General features: G+C 45.0%; 1 protein-coding gene across 7 annotated transcripts in view; it reads left to right on the top strand.

Annotated features, from left to right (window-relative positions):
- DCLK2 (doublecortin like kinase 2) overlaps nucleotides 1–22,216 on the top strand; it is a 188,842-nt gene that overhangs the window by 131,083 nt on the left and 35,543 nt on the right. For 4 of the 7 annotated variants that reach the window (XR_003029975.2, XM_024977550.2, XM_024977548.2 and 1 more), the window contains 2 exons: nucleotides 20,136–20,211; nucleotides 21,558–21,663. Coding sequence is in view for 6 of the 7 variants with exons in the window: in XM_024977550.2 (XP_024833318.1) it covers nucleotides 20,136–20,211; nucleotides 21,558–21,663 (182 nt within the window). In the remaining variant the exon portion in view is untranslated. The remainder of the gene's footprint in view (nucleotides 1–20,135; nucleotides 20,212–21,557; nucleotides 21,664–22,216) is intronic. The other 3 variants (XM_024977551.2, XM_024977549.2, XM_005217493.5) reach the window with 1 other exon arrangement.

Genomic DNA, 22,216 nt, shown 5'->3' with positions numbered 1-22,216 from the left:
AATAGCAGTACTTTTTTTTTAATTGAAGGATAATTGCTTTACAGAATTGTGTTGTTTTCTGCCATACATCAACATGCATCAGCCATAGGTATACATATGTCCCCTCCCTTTTGAACCTCCCTCCCACCTCCCTCCCCATCCCACCCTTCTAGATTGCTACAGAGCCCCTGTTTGAGTTCCCTGAGTCATACAGCAAATTCCCATTGGCCATCTATTTTACATATGGTAATATACATTTCATGTTACTCTCTCCATACATCTCACCCTCTCCTTCCCCGACTCCCCGACCCTGTGTTCCTAAATCTGTTCTCTATGTCTTTTTCTCCACTGATGACCTGCAAATAAATTAATCAGTACCATCTTTCTGGATTCTTTATATATGCATTAGTATATGATATTTATCTTTCTCTTTCTTACTCTTGGAGTGTTTAGTTGACATTGGAAGTATCTTCATGGTGACAAATACATTCTCTAAAGTTGGTGACCCAAACGTTTCAGGTATCATCCAAGTGGGAAATTTTCTTTCCCTTAAGGATCTTGAAAAACATTTTCACTGGTAAAGTGAAAGATAAAAGGCCCAGCGTGCCTTGGGAATTCGGGGCGGGAACCTGCTGGGCTGGCAGGGAAGTGGGTCTGCGGGTTCTCCTTGCCTGCAGGGTGGTGTTCTCCATCTGACACTCGGTGTGCTTGTCAGGTCCGGAGACCATCGTGTCTACCTCCAGAGTGAACTTGCTATGTTCTTGTCTAAGTGCCTGACATCAGGAACAGAACTTTCTACTGGAAAAGGACAGATCATCTGGTTTTGTGCCTGCTTGCTTATGTATGTTGGCAGAATTTGGAGGGACCAATAGTCAGTCTGGGATTCGGAGCACAGCTCTAGGTAACCTCTAAGTGCTGGAAGTTCCTGATATTTATCAGAAGAGCTGGCCATTTTCTGAAGTGCTAAATTGGCTTAGGTCAGCACTTAACATGATTTCAATGGAATTCTTAAATGTCAACTCCAAAAGAAAAGCTGTATCAATTAAAAATCTCTAATGTGATTATTTTCAGCTTTTCTTTCCCAACTTCTTTTCCCCAGAATAGATTGGAGGTGTTCTGTGTTTTAATCCAGGTAACTTTCAAGAAAATTGAAATAAAAATCAAGTCAATTTATCTTGTTTCCAGTTTCGATCGTTTTATCCTTTATTAAAGCAAAAGCAAGCGATTCCTAGTGCTGGCGATTGTCAACCCATGCAGACCCAAACGAAGCTTTCCAGTGGTCCACCTGCAGGGCTCACTTGCGTTTCTCCCCCGGCTGTTGCCGGAGGCAGGACTGCTGTGATCCTTGGCCTCTGGTTGTCTGTGGCCATCCCAGAGGGTACCTTAGACCATGCTCTCCTGGGTCTTGGCTGTTTTCCCCTTTTTTTTATCCATTGGTGACGTGGGCTCTTGTCTCTCTTCCTCGTCTGTCTTCAGCTCTTAGCCCACAATTGTTCTTTCCTGTGGATGCCCCCAGGTCAGGTGATGATGCTATGCTCCATTACACATGTGCACATACTGGGAGGAGATCACTCACAGATGTGGAAGTCTGAAGTGAAGAATTGGGTTTCTTTTTTAATAGTACAGAAGTTAGTAACGTAATAGTATAATTATGTTTAAAAAATTATTTATTTTTGGCTGTATCAGGTTTCAGTTGCAGCACTTAGGATCTTCACTGTGGCATGGGTGTGTCTGCTAAGTCGCTTCAGTCGTGTCTGACTCTTTGCAACACTATGGACTGTAACCCACTAGGCTCCTCTGTCCCTGGAATTTTCCAGGCAAGAATACTGGAGTGGGTTGCCATGACTTCCTCCAGGGGATCTTCCTGTTCAGGGATCAGACTCGAATCTCTTGTGTCTCCTGCATTGGCAGGCAAGGTCTTCATCGCTAGTGCCACCTGGGAAGCCTCTGTGTGGCGCACAGGCGCTCTAATTGTCATGTACAGGCGGGCTTAGCTGCCCTGCGGCAGGGGATCAAACCCATGTGCCCTGCATTACAAGGCAGACTCTCAACCACTGGGCCACCAGGCAAGTCCTCCAGGGGGATTTTTAAGACTTGCTAACAAGGTTTAATAAGATTGCAGAGACATTAGATAAAATCATTCCCAACTACAATAGATACATCTTAGTATTTAGAGTAACCTCAGAATTTAGCACACACAGTTCCATGGTAAGTGCTCACGGATTATTCATTGATCCAAAAAGAGATGAAGAAAGTTACAGGAAATGCTGATTCCTGGTCAAGACTGACATTGAAATCACCAGTAAGATAAAGGGTAACACCCCTTTCGTGACCTCTCACGCCTTCCTTTCTCCTCCAGCACACCTGAGGCTTGGCTGACAGCTGCGAGACCGCCTCTGGGTTTCTTTTGATCATCTGTAAAAGAAGAACGTTTGACTTTAGGTGACTCCTACAATGCTAAGATTGTAGTTCTTGTAAGTTGTCCAAAAACCTGTCTAGGAGGCTGGGGAATCCATTCTTCTTCCTCTCACTCAAGCTGATATAGACTCACTGAATCTTACATTAAATATTTGAAGCTAAACAAGTCTCTGCTACACCCATCAGCTGTTCGGATATAAAGCTAAATATCTGTAGCCCCTGCCTGTTTCCGGGGGTTGTACTTTGTGGGCATTCATTTCATCGCAGATTCCCCACAGTCGTGGTGTGTATTGACCTTGGGATGAAAACTTGCCTTTGAAATACTGCAGCTTAGGCGTGCTCCGTACTGTACAAAATACCCTCATTTTGATGTCACTGTAAGGCTCTAGTCAGCATCTGTCCACATTTGCATTATTTTCCTCTATTAAGTGACATTACACATGGAGAATTACAGATAATTATCATGTGTTAGTGCTAGGCTTTTTCCTTCCCCTTCATTTAAAATAGCTCATTAAGATCCATTAAGAGGGGATGTCTGACAGTGGAGGGCCGTTCTTCATGGGCAGCAGCTCTTTACTCCTATTTATCCTACTTCGATGCTTTTATGGCTTTGTGGGAAGTCTCTTTGCAGAGCGCTGGCAAAAGCAGGCAGCGCAGGGCAGGACAGCATCGGCAGGAGTTGACGCTCCCGTCACTCTCCCAGGACGCCGCAGCTTTTGGCGCGTGGCCTCCTCCCCGCCCCTCCCCCATCTTGGTTTTACTTAACAGGGGCTTTGGCAAAGGTGAGCAGAATTTGCTATTCTGTCACAATCCCCCACCCCCCACCTTGTGGCAGATTCTGGGAACCATTCAGGCGTTTGGGTGGAGACACTAAAATAATTGAAAATGAAAAATACTGACGTTGTGATGTTTAATCTCTGACTCCAGGGCGGCAGTGGTGTTTTTATTTGCTCCTCAAAAAACGTGGGGATTCAGAAGCAGCTCCCCCTCCCCCGCAAAATGCCCTCATTGCTTTCAGGGTAATACTCTTGTGAGGAAGACAACTCCACTCCATTCAGACGTGTTCACAGAAGGTCGGGCTCTCTAAGGGGCTGGACCAAAGGCAGGAGAGGAAGCAAGTTCAGTTCAGTCGCTCAGTCGTGTCTGACTCTTTGCGACCCCATGAATCGCAGCACGCCAGGCCTCCCTGTCCATCACCAACTCCCGCAGTTCACTGAGACCCACATCCATCGAGTCAGTGATGCCATCCAGCCATCTCATCCTCTGTCTTCCCCTTCTCCTCCTGCCCCCAATCCGTCCCAGCATCAGAGTCTTTTCCAATGAGTCAACTCTTCGCATGAGGTGGCCAAAGTACTGGAGTTTCAGCTTCAGCATCATTCCTTCCAAAGAACACCCAGGGCTGATCTCCTTCAGAATGGACTGGTTGGATCTCCTTGCAGTCCAAGGGACTCTCAAGAGTCTTCTCCAACACCACAGTTCAAAAGCATCAATTCTTTGGCGTTCAGCTTTCTTCACAGTCCAACTCTCACATCCATACGTGACCACTGGGAAAACCATGCCTTGACTAGATGAACCCTTGTTGGCAAAGTAATGTCTCTGCTTTAGAATATGCTGTCTAGGCTGGTCATAACTTTCCTTCCAAGGAGTAAGCGTCTTTTAATTTTATGGCTACAGTCACCATCTGCAGTGATTTTAGAGCCCAAAGAAAGAAAGTCTGACACTGTTTCCACTGTTTCCCTGTCTATTTCCCATGAAGTGATGGGACCGGATGCCATGATCTTCGTTTTCTGAATGTTGAGCTTTAAGCCAACTTTTTCACTCTCTTCCTTCACTTTCTTCAAGAGGCTTTTGAGTTCCTCTTCACTTTCTGCCATAAGGGTGGTGTCATCTGCATATCTGAGGTTATTGATATTTCTCCCGGCAATCTTGATTCCAGCTTTGCTTCTTCCAGCCCAGCATTTCTCATGATGTACTCTGCATGTAAGTTAAAGAAGCAGGGTGACAATATACAGCCTTAACGTACTCCTTTTCCTATTTGGAACCAGTCTGTTGTTCCATGTCCAGTTCTAACTGTTGCTTCCTGACCTGCATATAGGTTTCTCAAGAGGCAGGTCAGGTGGTCTGGTATTCCCAGCTCTTTCAGAATTTTCTACAGTTTGTTGTGATCCACACAGTCAAAGACTTTGGCATAGTCAATAAGGCAGAAATAGATGTTTTTCTGGAACTCCCTTGCTTTTTCTATGATCCAGCGGATGTTGGCAATTTGGTCTCTGGTTCCTCTGCCTTTTCTAAAACCAGCTTGAACATCTGGAAGTTCACGGTTGACGTATTGCTGAAGCCTGGCTTGGAGAATTTTGAGCATTACTTTACTAGCATGTGAGATGAGTGCAATTGTGTGGTAGTTTGAGCATTCTTTGCCATTGCCTTTCTTTGGGATTGGAATGAAAACTGACCTTTTCCAGTCCAGTGGCCGCTGCTGAGTTTTCCAAATTTGCTGGCATCAAATTGTGTTTTTTGCAAGGTGGGGATGTTGAGAAATAGGGTGGCGACCAAGTCATTAAGGTTCTTTAAAACTAAAACTGAACGATGTTAGGACAACTGAGACTTACTTGTTCCTCAGTTAAAACTTACTGGTTTTGCTAGATAGTTACCTAAAATCATAGAGTGTGGAAACCGGAAGTGACCCCAGATATTTTAGTTCATCTTTATCTTATAGATGGAGAATCTGACAGAGATATGAAGTGAGTTGCTCAAGTCCCAGTGGCCAGTTGGGATCTCTGACCCTCTCAAGCACTTCATCTCTAACCTTTGACCTTCCCCCACCCGCTATGGGTCTGCTTCCATGACCCCAACACAGGCACCCCTTGGAAAGCTGTGTTGCATAGGTCTTTTAGGAGGGGGAGTGCCTGGGTTTAGATGCTCTGAATAAGACTGGATTGTGAGATTGGGGAATGAACAGGGAGAGTGGAGGGTTGAGAAAAGGGATCCTGGGCTGGGGGAGAGGCTGGGTGAAGGGAGGGGGAAGGTAGAGGAGAACGCCTGTTGACAGTTCTTCCTGGGAGACTTTGGTGGAAGAGATTGTTCATCGTATCTAATGATGATTCTTTTCAGGTGAAATGGTTACACCATGTGACCAGCAGTTCTGCCTGACCCCTTAAGGCTTAGTGGAATGACAAAGTCTGCAGTAGGTTAGGGTTACTGGTTTCCTTTGGAAGCCAGCAGTGGAGCTGAGCGTGGTCGAGATCGGCACAGGTTGGAAACGGATGTTGTGGTCCTGGCCCAGCAAGTACGGGGTCCTGGACGTGGGATGATGTTCCCCGGTGGTCCTCTGACCACAGGTCATGAGCAGTGTGGCATGACTGGGACTTGAAAGTAGATCATGCACATGACCTCTCCTGGCCCCCGAGGACGCAGTGAGAAAGCAAGGCTGGCCTGCTGGATGCTTGGAACTTTGTCCTCAGGCCAGAAATTCATAAAGGAGGCTGCTAGGGCTACTGGGCGGGTCCCGGCGTTCCGCAGAACCTAGACCCTAGGGCTGAGAGGTTGGCCTTGATTTTTGTGATGATTTGGGGAATCTGGCTTTTCTAAACTCAGGGCCCCTCTCGTTGACAGTCATGCAGGGAGGAGACATTTTTGCAGCCAGAAACGGGCCACCTCCACCTCCACGGCACCAGGCTGCCCACCTCAGTCAGGCATCTGGGGAGTCAGGCTGCCCTAGGCCTGTGTCTGGAGGGCACATGTCTCCTCAGGACTCTTGTTTATTTTCCTGTTACTCTCCTTGTTGTTCAGTTGCTGAGTTGTGTTCTGCTTGCTTAGTAGAATTTTCTGTCAAAGTCCAATCTGCCCCAGTTGAGAAGCCCACTTAAGCCTGAGGGGGAAGGCAGAGACAGCACCCCCTGGCATGGCAGTCACATAGGGTGAGACGCTCTGAGAAGGGTGAGCCCCCAGGCCCCTGGTCTGAGATGGACACAAGATGCTGACGTGGTCCAGCGCGGGAGCTCGGAAACTGGGCTGTCTTGGCTTAACCACTCACCAGCTGTGTGGCCTTGCACGTCACATCACCCTTACCTGTGAAAAATGGGATTTCTGGGACGTGCTGCACAGGGTTGAGCTTAACTGATTAAATATAAAGAAAGCACTTAGGATAACTTTGTTACTCTGTTATGCTGTTGTTATTCTTTTATATTCTGTTGTCCCATTTGTATTACCAGAAACATTGGGGTGTCCAGGTTCAGTTTTCACATGAGAGAAGTTTCACTTAGGAAAAAAGAAATTGATATGCAATGAGGTAAGAAGAAGGAAAGAGAAAATGAGAGAGGTCAGACTTCTCTGCTGATATTATTGCCTTCTCTGCTTTCCTGTTACGACTTGAGCTCCCAGCTCTACCTTTTGTGTCTGTTTTCCTGCCCTCTCTTAAAATTTTTTGAATTTATTTATTTTGGGCTGCATTGTGGTGCGTGGGCTTCTCTCTAGTTGTGGCACGCACACTTAATTGCCCCTAGGCCTGTGGGGTCTCAGTTCCCCGACCAGGGATCAAACCCACGTCCCTTGCATTGGAAGGTGGATTCTTAACCACTGGACCACCAGGGAAGTCCCTTCCTGCTCTCGACATACTTCAACCCTATTAGTAATCTATAGATAATATTGTTAGTAACAAGCTATCCCCAGATTTAGCAGCTTAAAACAACAATAAAAAGTTATTTTCTCCCACAGTTCTTGGGGGTCAGGAATTCAGGGACGACTTAACTGGGATAAGGTCTTAGATGGGGTTGTAGCTGTGCACCAGGGCTGCAGTTGCCCAAAGCTTGGCTGGGAACAGAGGATCCCCTCCCAAGGTGACCTGCTCACTTGGAGGCAAACTGCACCAGCTCTTGGCAGGAGGCCTCAGTTTCTCACTGGGTGGATTCCTTCATAGGTTGGCTTCAGTATTCTTAGAATGTTGCAGCTGTGTTTCCTGAGAGTGAGGGATCTGAAAGAGAGTGCTAGGTCCTGTCTGTGACCTCGCCTCGGATGTCAGGGACAGCGTCATTTCCATCAGAGCTTAGGAACTGGAGATGTCAGTCCAGTTGAGTGTGAGAAGGGACTGCACACGGGCATGATCATCAGAGCATGGGGACTGGCCTGGAGACTGGCTCCCACACCCCCTTGTCTCTGCTTTCAGCTTGCCCAGAATTTCTCTCCTGGGCTGCCTCTGCTCCCTCAGTAGCTTTCTCCTCTCTCCCCATAAATCTCATTGGTCTGTTCTCCCTGCAGTCCTTCTATTCTGTAGACCCATCACCCCCTGCCCATTTTTTTCTCTCCCCACCACCACTGACATTTTCTTCTCTTAATCCCCGACTTCCGGATCCTCCATTTTCTCCTCGACTTCAGCCTGTGATCTCCTGTTTCCTTTGCCCAAGTTCCTCGGAGTCCCTTCGATCTAGCCGATAACCTTCCCTTCAGGAATATTTACTGTGTTTAAATCACAGCGTTTTCTTCAGGACAGATAGGCAGTAAAGAGTACTAAATGTGTCATCAGCTGCCAGATGGATGAAGAAAGCATTTCCCTGAAATTTAATTCATCATCCACGTCCCACTTTAAGACTTTCAAGGCTGTAGTAATTCAAGGCTTCAGAGTGAGGGGCACATCGGTGGACACTGGGGGCTGAAACGTCTCACATTTTGATGCTGACGCGTATGCCCAGGGGCTGTCTACTGTGAGCATTCTTGTTGGTTGAAAGAAGAAAGGGAAAAAAGGACGTTGGAACATTATCCAACATCTTGAGATTATAAACTGTCTGATGTGCTGATATTTTATCTGATGATGTCTCCTGGGTCTCCTGGCGGTGAAAGATTTTCCAGATTTGTGAAGTGTGATGAAAGGGCTGGTAGTATCTCATACTGATTGGCAGAGCTAAAGTGTAACTCTCTGACCTTCTGAACTCAAAACTTCTTTGCGAAGCTGTGAAATGTAAATCCACGGTAGCTTCTGACCTTGGAGAGGTTTTCGGCTTTTCCCTGGAGCTTAGGCTTTCTTTAGTATTTAAAAACTAATTAATGGTCTTAAATACAAAGAGACTGACACCCTTTATTACCTCAGAAATAAAGTGAGTGGTCACTTAATCTCCGCATGTAATGATTTTGTTGACAGAAAAGCAAAAGAGGGACTAAGCAGTTTTGAAGATTTTGGTGCCCTAAAGAAATCAATCATCATGATGACTCGCAGATTCTGTTTGAGGACATTGATTTGTACATTGTAGTTGGTCAGCAGAAAACAGGCATTTGGGGCATAAATGGCACAGCTGGGTGGAAGCCCACTTTTATGGGGGTGGAGAGTTTGCCAGGCAAATCGGTGTGTAAGGTAGGATCAATTGTATAAACTTTATTTGAGTATAAGCAGCATATGTGTTTATCTCAAACACCCTCTTATTCATAAAAGTGGGTCATTAGACATTCTTCTCGGTCATGCATCAGATAATTGGGTGCTGTTACTACTTAGAGGTCGTGGCATTGAGCTGCCCCGTGCCAGGGAAAAACAGGAGTGGCCTATGCCGTGGACACTGAAAGTGATAGTCACCTCTCCCAGCAGCCAGGCACCCTGGGCATGGGTGGAGCATCACACTGGGAGTATGCGGACATGTTTCGCAGGTAGGCGTGGCCATACCACTTGTTGCTCAAAATCCAGTAAGCCCACACTGCTTGAAAGTTTCCCTCAGTAGGGATGTGATGAGATTCTTTGCTGGTTTTGGCAAACCATGTCATCAGCTGAGGTGGCAGCAATACTCAGAGGAGCAGAAGGCCAAAGTCGGCAGTTGCCACACAAGCCCTTTTGTTACCAGGTCCAAGTTCACACTGCTCACCACAGGATGGGCCAGTAAATTGAGAGAGGAGTTGTTGAGGCAAAGAGTAGTGACTTTATTCATAAAGCAGGAAGACTGAGAAGATGGTGGACTAGTGTCCCAAAGAGCCTTCTCACCCAGGTTAGGATTCAGGCTGCTTTTATACTAAAAGGGGAGGGGGCGTGGTTGGTTATTGCAAACCTCTTGGTGCCTGAATCCTTTGTTCTTGCAGCTGCTGGTGTAGGTCAGGTCACAGTGTTCCTTTAAACCTTCAAGACAACTGTTATTCTCTGTTCTGCAACTTTTTATCTCTGTATGAATGGAGAAATGTTACACCTTTAAACATCAGAGCCTTGATGCTGGGCTGTCCTGTATATTTCAAGCTATAGGCAACATTCTTTTAGTGATTAACTTGTAGCAAAAGCAATAGAATACAAAGGTCAAAGTGAAAGAAACAGCCAATATGGAGTCAGGCTTGCTCTTCCCTATTACACCTTCATGGACTTGAGCTGGCCCCTGTCCCAAACCATGTACATGTGCAGACGGTGGGGTTCTGTGTACTGCTGGTCTCCAGCATTAACCGTCACAGGTCTCAGGTTCCACTGATTGTGCCAAGTGAGACCAAGGCTAAGGTATGGCTGTAGCTCAGAATATTTTGTATGTTATGAATCTCTAGGTGCTGATTCAGATTAATTGTTCTCATATCTCATTACTAATACTGAAGTATTTCAGAGTACATTATTACAAATCCAGTATGAAAGTGATAAAGCCTCTCTTTTTATTTTTTTAAATAATTGTGTCTATTTATTTTTGACTGTGCTGGGTCCTCGTTGCCGCATGGACGTTTCTCGAGTTGCATTGCAGCGAGGGGGAGCTGCAGTCTAGTTGCAGTGCTTGGGCTTCTCGTTGCAGAGAAGGGGCTCCCGGGTGCAAGGGCTCAGCAGTTGTGGTTCCTGGGCTCTCGAGCACAGGCTCAGTAGTTGTGGTGCACCGCCTTAGTTGCTCTGAGGTACATGGGACCCCACCAGACCAGGCATCGAACCCATGTCTCCTGCACTGGCACGCAGATTCTTTGCCAGTGAGCCACCAGGGAAGCCCCAAGCTTCTGTTTTTAAATGGATGCCTGCTTTACACTAATTTTCCTTCTGATTAATGGAACTGATGTTTCTGATAGTTTTTAAAAACACCACAAAAATGATAATGGAAGCAAATCTATTTATCAGTACAAGTAATAATGTAGCATCCTGATTTAAAAAAAAAAAAAAATCTTCCAATGCATTTCAGAGGTCATCATTTTAAAGAAAATTTTTTCTGAAGACCTCTTTATATGAGGAAAGGCTGTGTATTTATTTATCGACTTAGATATTATTTGACTAAATTATAGGAAGGTGATTATAGTTATGTAACCTGAAAGCATGTTCTAAATATACCGCAATGAATATTTTGATCAGTGAATTGTATTGGGTGCAAGACTTCATGAGGAATTCGAGGTTGTAATGTGAGACTAGCCAAAGAGCTCCTGGGCTCAGCAGCCAGACCTGAGTTTAGATCCTGAATTAACATTTGCTGTGCCATTTGGGCAAGTTATATATAACCTCTCTGAGCTTTGGTTTCTTCACAGATCAATGGAGATGAAATAATACCTAATTCATAAGATATAAAAGTATTCATTTTAAGACTTAGCTCAGAGTAGGCACTCAATAAATTGCAATGAGTTTCTTTCCTTTACTTACAAAGAGAAAATTCTCCTTGGGCTATGGATGACTCACAGTGGTTAGGTTACTGGATGAGTGACAGAGAGAAGTTCAGGTAGCTGAACGATCAGTTATAATTACCGCAAGAAACTTCCTCCATGGAGGTTCTCAACTGTAGCTACACATTAGATCTTCTGTGGAGCTTAAAAATATCTTGAGGCCTGGGCCCTACATGCAAGGATTCTTTAATCTGTGGTGCAGCCTGGCAACAGAATTTTTCAGATCTTCCCTGGGAATTCTAATACACAGCCAAGGACAGAGAACTGCTGCTTGCGTTTAAAAGTGTAAGAATTATGTTGGAGGGAAAGCTTTCCTAAGAAAGTTCTTGTTTACTAGGGATTTATTTGCCTGTGGCCAAATTTGGCCCATTGCCTGTTTTTCTCAATAAAGTTTTATTGGAACGCAGCCATCCTCATTCATTTCTATTTGGTCTCTGGCTGCTTTCACACTACAACAGCAGAGGTATGTAGGTGTGACAAAGACCACGTGACCCACAAAGGCTAAAATATTACTCTCTGACCCTTTACAGATGTTTTCTGACCCCTGCAGCAGGCCACTTAAAATCACAGTGCCATTTTCCAAGATGCATTCAAGAAAGTCAACTCTCTACACAAGTGTATCTGCTAGATTCTGTTCACATGCTTCTTTTTATGAAAACCACAATGAAGTAGGGACCAGCATTAATAGAACTATTTTTGCCTCTTTTTTCCCCCTGAGAATTGCGTGTTTATGAACAAAAGTTCACAATTTTAATATAGCATTTAACATTTCTCTTTAAATTTCATAGAAATAGTAATAATCCACTTGTCAAAGAAATTTACTGTAGGACACTGACTTCTTTGCTAAAAATGTGGAAAGCTGGCATGTCATCAGATGTACTCAGTTTGCCAGGAATGCTCTTTTAAATGGTGCTAGCAGTTGAGGGCACTTTATAGATTTTTTTTTTGCTCTGTTTTCAAGTCTTTTTTTAAAGTTCTTAGCAGAAGTGGATTCTGGTGCAGTTTCCTTCCTTCCTTACTCATAAAACTGGGGCTGCTGCCGCCAGAGAGAAGGCCAGTGGTGGTGGAGGGCACAGAGAATGCACTCTCAGGGTCTTCGGTGTTTTCCATCACTTCCCTTCTTCACCCTCTATGACCTCATCAGGAGACAAGTCCCCTCTTCTCCCCACCTCTAACATCAGTGCATCTTTAAAAATATATATATTTATTTATTGGCTGTGCTGGGTCTTTGCTCCTGTGCACAGGCCTTCTATAATTGGAGCGAGCAGGGGCTGCTCTCTAATTGTGGTGGGCAGGCTTCGCATTGTGGTGGCTTCTCTTGCAGATCGCGGGCTCAGTAGCTGTGGTGCACAGGCTTAGTTGCCCCAAGGCATGTGGGGTCTTCCTGGACCAGGGTTTGAACCAGTGTCGCCTGCACTCACAGAGAGATTCTTAACCACTGGACCACCAGAGAAGTGTATTGCATCTTTTTGAACCAGTTAGTAATTATGGAAAATATCTTGAAAGAGTCCAGATGCTCCCTACCATCCCCACCATCCGTTCACACTTTACCGAAGAGCGTCTCGTTCACACGCAGCACCCAGGCAGCGTCTTCATGCTGTCTCAGCATCCTGGCTGCTGATGGAAGCATGAAACACATTAGCATTTTAAGAGATTTTAATAAAAACATTTAGTTGGACAATAGAAACAGGACAGGTTTAATCAGGAATGCTGTATTTTATTCTCTCCTTGCTTCAATAAGAGAATAGTTCTCTTGCCAGGGACTGGAAAGTCCATACATTCTGCCGGTAAACGGAGGGGATTTTGTAGTCCTTGTTTTTGCCCTTCTGTTTTCCTTCCTCTTTGTCTGCATGTCTCTCGGGGCACCAGGAGTGCCTTATATGTAACAATGGGCACTTCATGTTTGCCAGGGATCTGTCCAGAGATCTTGGTGAATACCCAGCTTTTCTTGGCTTCTTGAGCACCAGGCTGGGAGGTCAAACTTAAGAGGGTAGAGGTGGGATTTAGGTGTGCCAAATGCAGACTCGTGATGTAGCGAAACAGCTCCCGTGCACGGGTTACAAACCATCAGAAAGAACCGCATTCTGGAACAGTGAGGTTTCCAGGAAGGGTTTTGCATGTACACATATGCCTCTTCATTAGACTGTAAACTTCCAGGCTCTAAAGACCGTAGCCCTAATCTTTGCATCCATTAAAAATCCGGCACTGGTTGTTGCTGATGGAGGGAACGAAAACTGTCCCTGCATCTAATCATGTTCTGTCTGTTGAGCTGTGTTATAATGTTATGATTCCCTCATTTTTTGTATGCATTTTCATTTTCCTCATGAAAGCTTTTTTTTTTTCCCCAAGTAAAGGAACATGTTTGGACAGGTAATCAGATATGTCACTTCTGTTAGCTCTCTTATTTTTTAAATGCTGGAGGTTTAGCACTTTGAAAAAATGTATCATTCTGTTGGAGAGTTTAGAACACTGCTCTTCCTGCCATCAGCCTTTGCTGAGAGAGTGCATTTCCTGGCGGTTTAGTGAGACCTTTGTCAGGTACACCTGGAAACAGCCCTTTGCATTGCCCTGCGGCCTCACGCTGTCCCCGAGCCGCCTCTCAGGCCCGCGTCAGCCTAGTTCTTGTTTTGGTCGCTACGCTGTCAGCTTCCACCCCTGGCTCTGTATCCGGGTATCTTTTCTGCCCCTTGCCACCTCTGAATCCCAACACCAACCAAGTTTGTAAGCGCTGGGAATCAGGATCGGTGTGAATGAGAATTTAATCAAAAGAAACACTGAGAATGTGACTGAGGTTGACGGGAATTCAGTCAGTACTCCAGCGAGTCACCCGTCCGTGTGAACATGTACAAGGAGGTAAAGATGCCTGCATTTTTTGCCTCTTTCTCGGACTTCTCTCTTAGAGAGCCCTTGAGTCACACAGAGCACATCAGTTTGTGATGAACTAACTTAACTCACATAGCTCAGGGAAGAGACCTGTGAGAAGAGGGTCACCACTTCCAGGAGAGCTAAGCAGGCAGGCCTAGAGGAGAGCAGGGCAAAGGCAGGCAGCGGCGGAGGTGGGGTCTGCACCCTGCACACTCCCCAGGCTCTGAGTGCTAGGAAGGGAGGTGCTTCCTGCCCAGTGCCCAAGGCCAGACCCAGCCTGCTGTGCCCCGAGGGTGTGGGGCGGCCCCGTCCTGGGTTGTGAAGTATAGACAGGCAGGTCAGCCAGGCCACTGTTCACTGCTGCTCCCCCGGGCATCGACGGTCCACCCCCCCATCCCTGTAACCTAGAGGTGAGCTGGGATCAAAAAGCATCTTTCTGTTTACCTTTTGAGATATGAAACTTCCCCCCAAATGACGTTCTTCTTACCTTTATTCTACTAAGAACCTGTTGTTCGGTTGCTCAGTCATGTCCAACTCTTTGCTATCTCTTGGACTGCAGCACGCCAGGTTTCCCCATCCTTCACCATCTCCTGGAGCTTGCTCAAACTCATGTCCATTGAGTCGTTGATGCCATCCAACCATCTCGTCCTCTGTTTTCAGTCTCTCCTCTTGCCTTCAGTCTTTCCCAGCATCAGGGTCTTTTCCAACAAGCCAGTTCTTGGCATCAGGTGGCAAAAGTATTGGATCTTTAGCTTCGGCGTCAGTCCTTCCGTGAATACTCAGGGTGGCCTGGCTCTAGGTGAGTGATCACACCATCATGGTTGTCTGGGTCATTAAGGTCTTTTTTGTATAGTTCTTCTGTGTATTCTTGCCACCTCTTCTTGATATCTTCTGCTTCTGTTAGGTCCATACTGTTTCTGTCCTTTATTGTGCCCATCTTTGCGTGAAATGTTCCCTTAGTATCTCTAATTTTCTTGGAGAGATCTCTAGTTTTTTCCATTTTATTGTTTTCCTCTATTTCTTTGCATTGATCACATAGGAAGGCTTTCTTATCTCTCCTTGCTATTCTTTGGAACTCTGCATTCAGGTGGGTATGTCTTTCCTTTTCTCCTTTGCCTTTCACTTCTCTTCTTTTCTCAGCTATTTGTAAGGTCTCCTCAGACAATCATTTTGCTTTTTTGCATTTCTTTTTCTTGGGGATGGTCTTGATCACTGCCTCCTGTACAGTGTTACAAACCTCTGTCCATAGTTCTTCAGGCACTCTATCAGATCTAATCCCTTGAATTTATTCATTTCCGCTGTATAATAGTTAAGGATTTGATTTAGGTCATACCTGAATGATCTAGTGGTTTTTCCTACTTTTTTCAATTTATGTCTGAATTTTGCAATAAGGAGTTCTTGATCTGAGCCATAGTCAGCTCCCAGTCTTGTTTTTGCTGACTGTATAGAACTTCTGCATCTTCAGATGCAAAGAATATAATCAATCTGATTTCAGTATTGACGATCTGGTGATGTCCATTGTAGAGTCTTCTCTTGTGTTGTTGGAAGAGGTGTTTGCTATGACCAGTGCGTTCTCGTAGCAAAACTTTGTTGGCCTTTGCCTTGCTTCATTTTGTACTCCAAGGCCAAACTTGCCTGTTACTCTAGGTATCTCTAGACTTCCTACTTTTACATTCCAGTCGCCTGTGATGAAAAGAACATCTTTTTTTTTGATGTTAGTTCTAGAAGGTCTTATAGGTCATCATAGAACCATTCAGCTTCACCTTCTTTGACATTAGTGGTTGGGCTTAGACTTGGATTACTGTGATACTGAATGATTTGCCTTGGAAACAAACAGAGACCATTCTGTCGTTTTTGAGATTGCTCTCAAGTACTGCATTTCAGACTCTTTTTTGTTGACTATGAGGGCCACTCCATTTCTTCTAAGGGATTCTTGCCCACAGTAGAAGATGTAATGGTCCTCTGAATTAAATTTGCCTGTTCTGGTCCACTTTAGTTCACTGATTTCTGAAATGTTGTTGTTCACGCTTGCCATCTCCTGTCTGACCACTTCCCATTTACCATGGACGACATTCCAGGTTCCAATGCAATATTGTTCTTTACAGCATTGGACTTCACTTTCACCACCAGACACACCCACAGGCAGGCGTTGTTTCTGCTTTGGCTCAGCCTCTTCATCCTTCTTGGAGCTTTTCTCTGCTCTTCTCCAGGAGGATACTGGGCACCTACCAACCTGAGGAGTTCATCTTTCAGTGTCATATCTTTTTTGCATTGTCATACTGTTCATTAAGGATCCAGTTGATATGAATTTAATTTGGATTTCTTATTTCCTTGAGTGACAGTTTTCAATCTAGCAAGTGTTGGATTAGAAGAGAGAAGTGACTTGGAGTGAATTATATAGAAACATCTCTTGTAGCCATTGTACACTCAACAATTCAAAAGCCTTTCTCATACACTCATTTCAAGGCCCTATGTTAGGCGTTTGGAGGAAAAATACTGATAACTAATGTTGAGTTAGTGCTACACGTCGTTGACTGTGCTAAATGATTTACAATGCTGCTGTTGTTACTTAGTCACTCCATCATGTCTCACTCTTTGAGACCCCATGGACTGTCGCCCACCAGGCTCCTCTGTCCGTGGGATTCTCCAGGCAAGAATACTGGAGTGGGTTGCCATGCCCTCCTCCAGGGGATCTTCCCAACCCAGGGATCAAACCCAGGTTTCTTATGTCTCCCTCATTGTCAGGTGGGATGAAGACCTGAGGGTTGTTCTGTTGGTTCTGAAGACCCAGTGGGGTTCTGGGATCCTAGGGTCGGAATCAGAAGTCTCTTCTGGAAGAGCTGCTCTGGCAGTAATCGTGGCGGGGGGAGACTGGCAGTGACTGAGGCGGCCTCTGGTGGCGTTGTCAGAAGCTGAGGACCACCGGACTGGAGTGGCTGCCGTATCCACGAATGCTGCAGGGAATGTTGTGGTTTTCATTCCAGCTTCCCTTCATGCCACCTTCTGGGGCTTGGATTTTAAATTCTAACTTTTAAACATTCTAGCATGAATTCCTGCTGAATTTGGAATTGCCTTCAGTTTTAGCAGGGGAAAAAAAAAAAGCAGGAAACAAGCAAAAAGGCTAAATTTTGAAAAACTTTGTCTGTCAATGACATGTGTTATGAGGAAAGAGTGAGTGAGTTCTGAGGAGCCAGTTGTTCAGCCACCTGCAGTTCTCGTCAGGTGAAGGTGGCCAGAAAGGGACACACACACACCCATGTTTCTGCAGGACCACTCACCTGTCGGAGTGCAGGACATGCGCTTAGGAAAGGCGCGCTTATTCCTCAGGGCAGCGCTAATTTGGTGCATCTCAGTGCTGGTTTTCAGTGGCCTTGGATTTCCTAACAAGACACACCACTCCTGGTTTTACCATCCACACAGGTATGCTTATGTGAAATCTGAGGAAACAGCTCAGTTTTTATATGCCTGTCATTGCTGAGGCTTGTATTTTATCTCCAAAGAACTTCTGGATGGTCCTGTTTGAAGGAATGTTATAAGTATTGGGTTTTCCTGGATTGAACGAAACTCAGACTCTGTGAGGTTTCCCGCTTTACCCGAGTGGATTTCAGGTCTCCAGATTGCGGGCCGTGAGTGGATGGGTCCCTGCCCTGGACCTGTGCTGGCTGTGTTTTTGTTTAGCAAGTGTGAATTGAGCGGTGTGTTCCCCCGGCCCTGTGGTGCACACAGGGAATGCAGGGATGAAGAAGGCACAAGCGTGTAAACTATCAGCAGCAAAAAATGCCAGAATTACTTCTTAGTGTTTGGTAAGACCTTTGACCATGTAAACTCCTAAAAGTTTTTTTTTTTTAAGAAAAGAAAGAAACTTAAGAAAGAGAAAAGATTGAGTTGGGAGGTGTAATAGCCCTTGGAAATTATGAAAAAAAATTCCATAAGCCTACAGAATAATAAATAATACATAAAATAAAATAATAGTAAATAATGACGCATATTTTATCATTTGATGCATTTGAACTGTGGTGTTGGAGAAGACTCTTGAGAGTCTCTTGGTCTGCAAGGAGATCAAACCAGTCAATTTTAAAGGAAAAGGAAATCAATCCTGAATATTCATTAGAAGAACTGATGTTGAAGCTGAGGTTCCAAAACTTTGGCCACCTGATGCGAAGAGCCGATGCATTAGAAAAGCATCCCCTGATGCTGGGGAAGATTGAAGGCAGGAAAAAAAGGGGACGGCAGAGGATGAGATGGTTGAATGGCATCACCTACTCGATGGACATGAGTTTGAGCAAGCTCCAGGAGATGGTGAAGGACAGGGAAGCCTGGCGTGCTGCAGTTCATGGGGCCGCAAAGAGTTGGACACGACTAAGCGACTGAACGAGAACAACGATGACGAGCGTGTGTGTCATAAGCAGAGCCAGTTTACCTGCGTGTGCTCAGTTGCTTCAGTTTTGTCTGAGTCTTGTGACCCCATGGACTGTAGACTGTCAGGCTCCTCTTCATGAGATTCTTCAGGCAACAATGCTGGAATGGGTTGTCATTTCCGACTTCAGGGGATTTCCCCTGCCCATGTCTGCCGGCATTTCTTGCATTGCAGATGTAATCTTTACCTACTGAGCATCTGGGAAACCCTTTTCAGTTTCAGTTCAGTTCAGTCACTCAGTCCTGTCCGACTCTTTGCGACCTCATGGACTGCAGCATGCCAGGCTTCCTTGTCCATCACGAGCTCCCAGAGCTTACTCAAACTCATGTCCATTGAGTCAATGATGCCATGCCACCGTCTCATCCTCTGTCGTCTCCTTCTCCTCCTGCCTTCAATCTTTCCCAGCATCAGGGTCTTTTCAAATGAGTCAGCTCTTCACATCAAGTGGCCAAAGGATTGGAGTTTCAGCTTCAGCATCTGTCCTTCCAATGAATATTCGGGATTGATTTCCTTTAGGATGGACTGGTTGGATCTCCCTGCAATCGAAGGGACTCTCAAGAGTCTTCTCCAACACCACAATTCAAAAGCATCAATTCGTCTGCACTCAGCTTTCGTTACAGTCCAACTCTCACATCCATACATGACCACTGGAAAAACCATAGCCTTTGTTGGCAAAGTAATGTCTCTGCTTTTTAATATGCTATCTAGGTTGGTTATAACTTTCCTTCCAGGAAGTAAGCATCTTTTAATTTCATGGCTGCAGTCACCATCTGCAGTGATTTCGGAGCCCCCCAAAATAAAGTCTTTCACTGTTTCCACTGTTTCCCCATCTGTTTGCCATGTAGTGATGGGACCAGATTCCCTGATCTTAATTTTCTGAATGTTGAGCTTTAAGCCAACTTTTTCACTCTCTTCTTTCACTTTCATCAAGAGGCTCTTTAGTTCTTCTTTACTTTCTGCCATAAAGGTGGTGTCATCTGCATATCTGAGGTTATTGATATTTCTCCCGGCAGTCTTGATTCTAGCTTGTGCTTCATCCAGTCCAGCATTTCTCATGATGTACTCTGCATATAAGTTAAAGAAGCAGGGTGACAATATACAGCCCTGACATACTCTTTTCCCAATTTGGAATGAGTCTTTTGTTCTGTTTCCAGTTCTGTTGCTTCTTGACCTGCATACAGATATCTTAGGAGGGAGGCAGGTCAAGGGGTCTGATATTCCCATCTCTTAAAGAATTTTCCTCAGTTTGTTGTAATCCACACAGTCAAAGGCTTTGGCATAGTCAATAAAGCAAAAGTAGATGTTTTTCTGAAACTCTCTTGCTTTTTTGATGATCCAGTGAGTGTTGGCAATTTAATCTCTGGTTCTTCTGCCTTTTCAGTTTACCGAAAAATTTAGAGATATTTGTGTTAGACCGGGACTTCAGCTTTTTGTTAGGTGGGAACCTATCATTTAGTTTTATCTTTTATTTCCCTGTTTCCTAGTTAAAAAAAAAAAAATCCTGATGATGCTGCAGAGGAATTCCTACTGTCTTAGGATGGTAAAGGAGTTGGTTGGGCCAGGGCTGCTGTCTGGGTATTGAACCCTCTGGAGGGTGTTGTGCTGTGGGTGACTACCTTGTTCATCGATGATGCCATGAAAGTCTCCTTTTCTTTAGGTCATTGAGATCAAAAGTAACACAGTATTGAAGAGGAGCATGGTGTCAGTTTTCATGATACCAATTGAAAGTCCTGTGTCTAAGGGATTGTATCAGTGGGACTGTGTATAGGAAGAAGGGTGAGATGAGAAGCAAGGGGATGCTCCCTCTATTTCTATATGATTCTATGCGGAAACTTACCCACAGAGTCAATAGGCTGAATAAATAACGAGCACTGTCCTTTTGCAGCAGGTTTCTGCGCATGGCCGATCTTCTTCCAATGTCAACGGAGGGCCTGAAATTGATCGTTGCATGAGTCCTGAAGGTAGTTCTCCATGTTTGCTTTTTTGTAGAGGAAGCCATCCACGTGAGCTTGGTGGACCCCACACCCACGTGTGCTGTGTGGTGGTCTCTCTAAACAGCCAAGAGATCATGACCCCAGTTAACCTTCTCAGCCTTAGTTGTCAGGGGTCACATCTGTGTTAATTAAGCAATCCCAATTTCAAATTTTAGTTCTGGGTTTCCATTATTTTTCCTTAGTGGAAATCTGCTGGGAAAGATTGAGGGCAGGAGGAGAAGGGGACAACAGAGGATGAGATGGCTGGATGGCATCATCGACTCGATGGACATGAGTTTGGGTGAACTCCGGGAGTTGGTGATGGACAGGGAGGCCTGGCATGCTGCAGTTCATGGGGTTGCAAATAGTTGGACACGACTGAGTGACTGAACTGAACTGAATCTGCCTACAATTCCTAAATGTAGATTTTCGTTTTTCTTAGATAATGTAAGTAGGCTTTTTTCTTTGATGTCTGCTGTGTACAGTCCACTTGGGGATGCATTGTAAAAAGTGGTCAGTCTTAACCACTTCCTCTTCCTGCCCCTCCCCCCACCTTCTTTTTGAGATAACTTGGAGCCAGAAATTGGCATTAACTTAACTTAATTCATGACTGGCCAGAATTTTCTTTACTAGAAAATCTTGAGAAAAAAAATGTCTAAGATTAAATCCTCACCATCACCCACTTCCCCTTTCCCCAGAATTGACAAAAAATTTACAGTTTTAGTTAGACTTCCCTATTACCCAAAGTTGACCACTTATTTTCAGCTGATGTTTCAGGAATTTGTTCAGTTCAGTCACTCAGTCGTGTCCGACTCTTTGCGACCCCATGGACTGCAGTATGCCAGGCTTCCCTGTCCATCATGAACTCCTGAAGTTTGCTCAAACTCATATCCGTTGAGTGGGTGATGCCATCCAACCATCTCATCCTCTGTCGTCCCCTTCTCCTCCTGCCTTCAGTCATTCCTAGCATCAGGGTCTTTTCTGATGAGTCAGATCTTTTCATCAGGTGGCCAAAGTATTGGAGTTTCAGGTTCAGCATCAGTCCTTCCAATGAGAATATTCAGGACTGATTTCCTTTAGGATGGACTGGTTGGATCTCCTTGCAGTCCAAGGGACTCTCAAGAGTCTTCTTGATTTTGTTGGTTTCTGATTCCAGCCAACAAGGTTAAAAGGAAATTGGTGATTTTGGTGTTTTATTAAGAAAATATGCTCAGAGGATTTTTAGTTTTACTATAGATATAGAAGTGCATTTAGATTTGTTATTTTACAAATATGTAAACATCAAGGTGAAATGTGACCTGTTCATTAGTATGTGCGTTTATCCTTTTTTGCAGGTGTGGATGGACACAGGTGCTCTGAGTCAACTCTTCTTGAGAAATACAAAATTGGGAAAGTTATTGGAGACGGCAATTTTGCAGTCGTCAAAGAGTGCATGGACAGGTGAAGGAAGATAATCGCTTGTTCACTGATGCGTACATTTCTGCTTTGGAACTTATTCTTACCCGAATGAACAGAAGGCCTTCTCAGAGACTCCACCCTAGGGATGAGTGGTTTTGCGTGCTCACAGGCAGCTTGACTGTAGCCCTCCAGGCTCCTCTGTCCCTGGGATCTCCAGGCAAGAATACTGGAGTGGGTTGCCATGCCCTTCTCTAGGGGATCTTCCTGACCCAGTAATCAAACCCGCATCTCCCTCATTGCAGGCAGATTTTTTACTGTCTGAGCCCTTCCCCATAACATAAACCAAATATTGCCTAGGATTTCTAATGAGCCTTTAGAAGTCATATTTTAGATGCCTGTTGCTTGGGCAACAGTCTGTGTACCAGAGCTAAGTAAAGGAGCTTGGAAGACAAGGAGCTGCTTTCTATATCATATAATGAACAGTAAACCTCCACCAAAGATGTAGCAAAACAGAAAAACTGCAGTTACCAGAACTTTCTGGAAAACTCACCTCCTGCCCACCCCGTACAACAAAAATTACCACTTAGAACAGCTA

The sequence above is a fragment of the Bos taurus genome, chromosome 17 (assembly GCF_002263795.3).
Source record: "Bos taurus isolate L1 Dominette 01449 registration number 42190680 breed Hereford chromosome 17, ARS-UCD2.0, whole genome shotgun sequence".
NCBI lineage: Eukaryota > Metazoa > Chordata > Mammalia > Artiodactyla > Bovidae > Bos > Bos taurus.
This window is presented reverse-complemented; position numbering and strand designations above follow the sequence as displayed.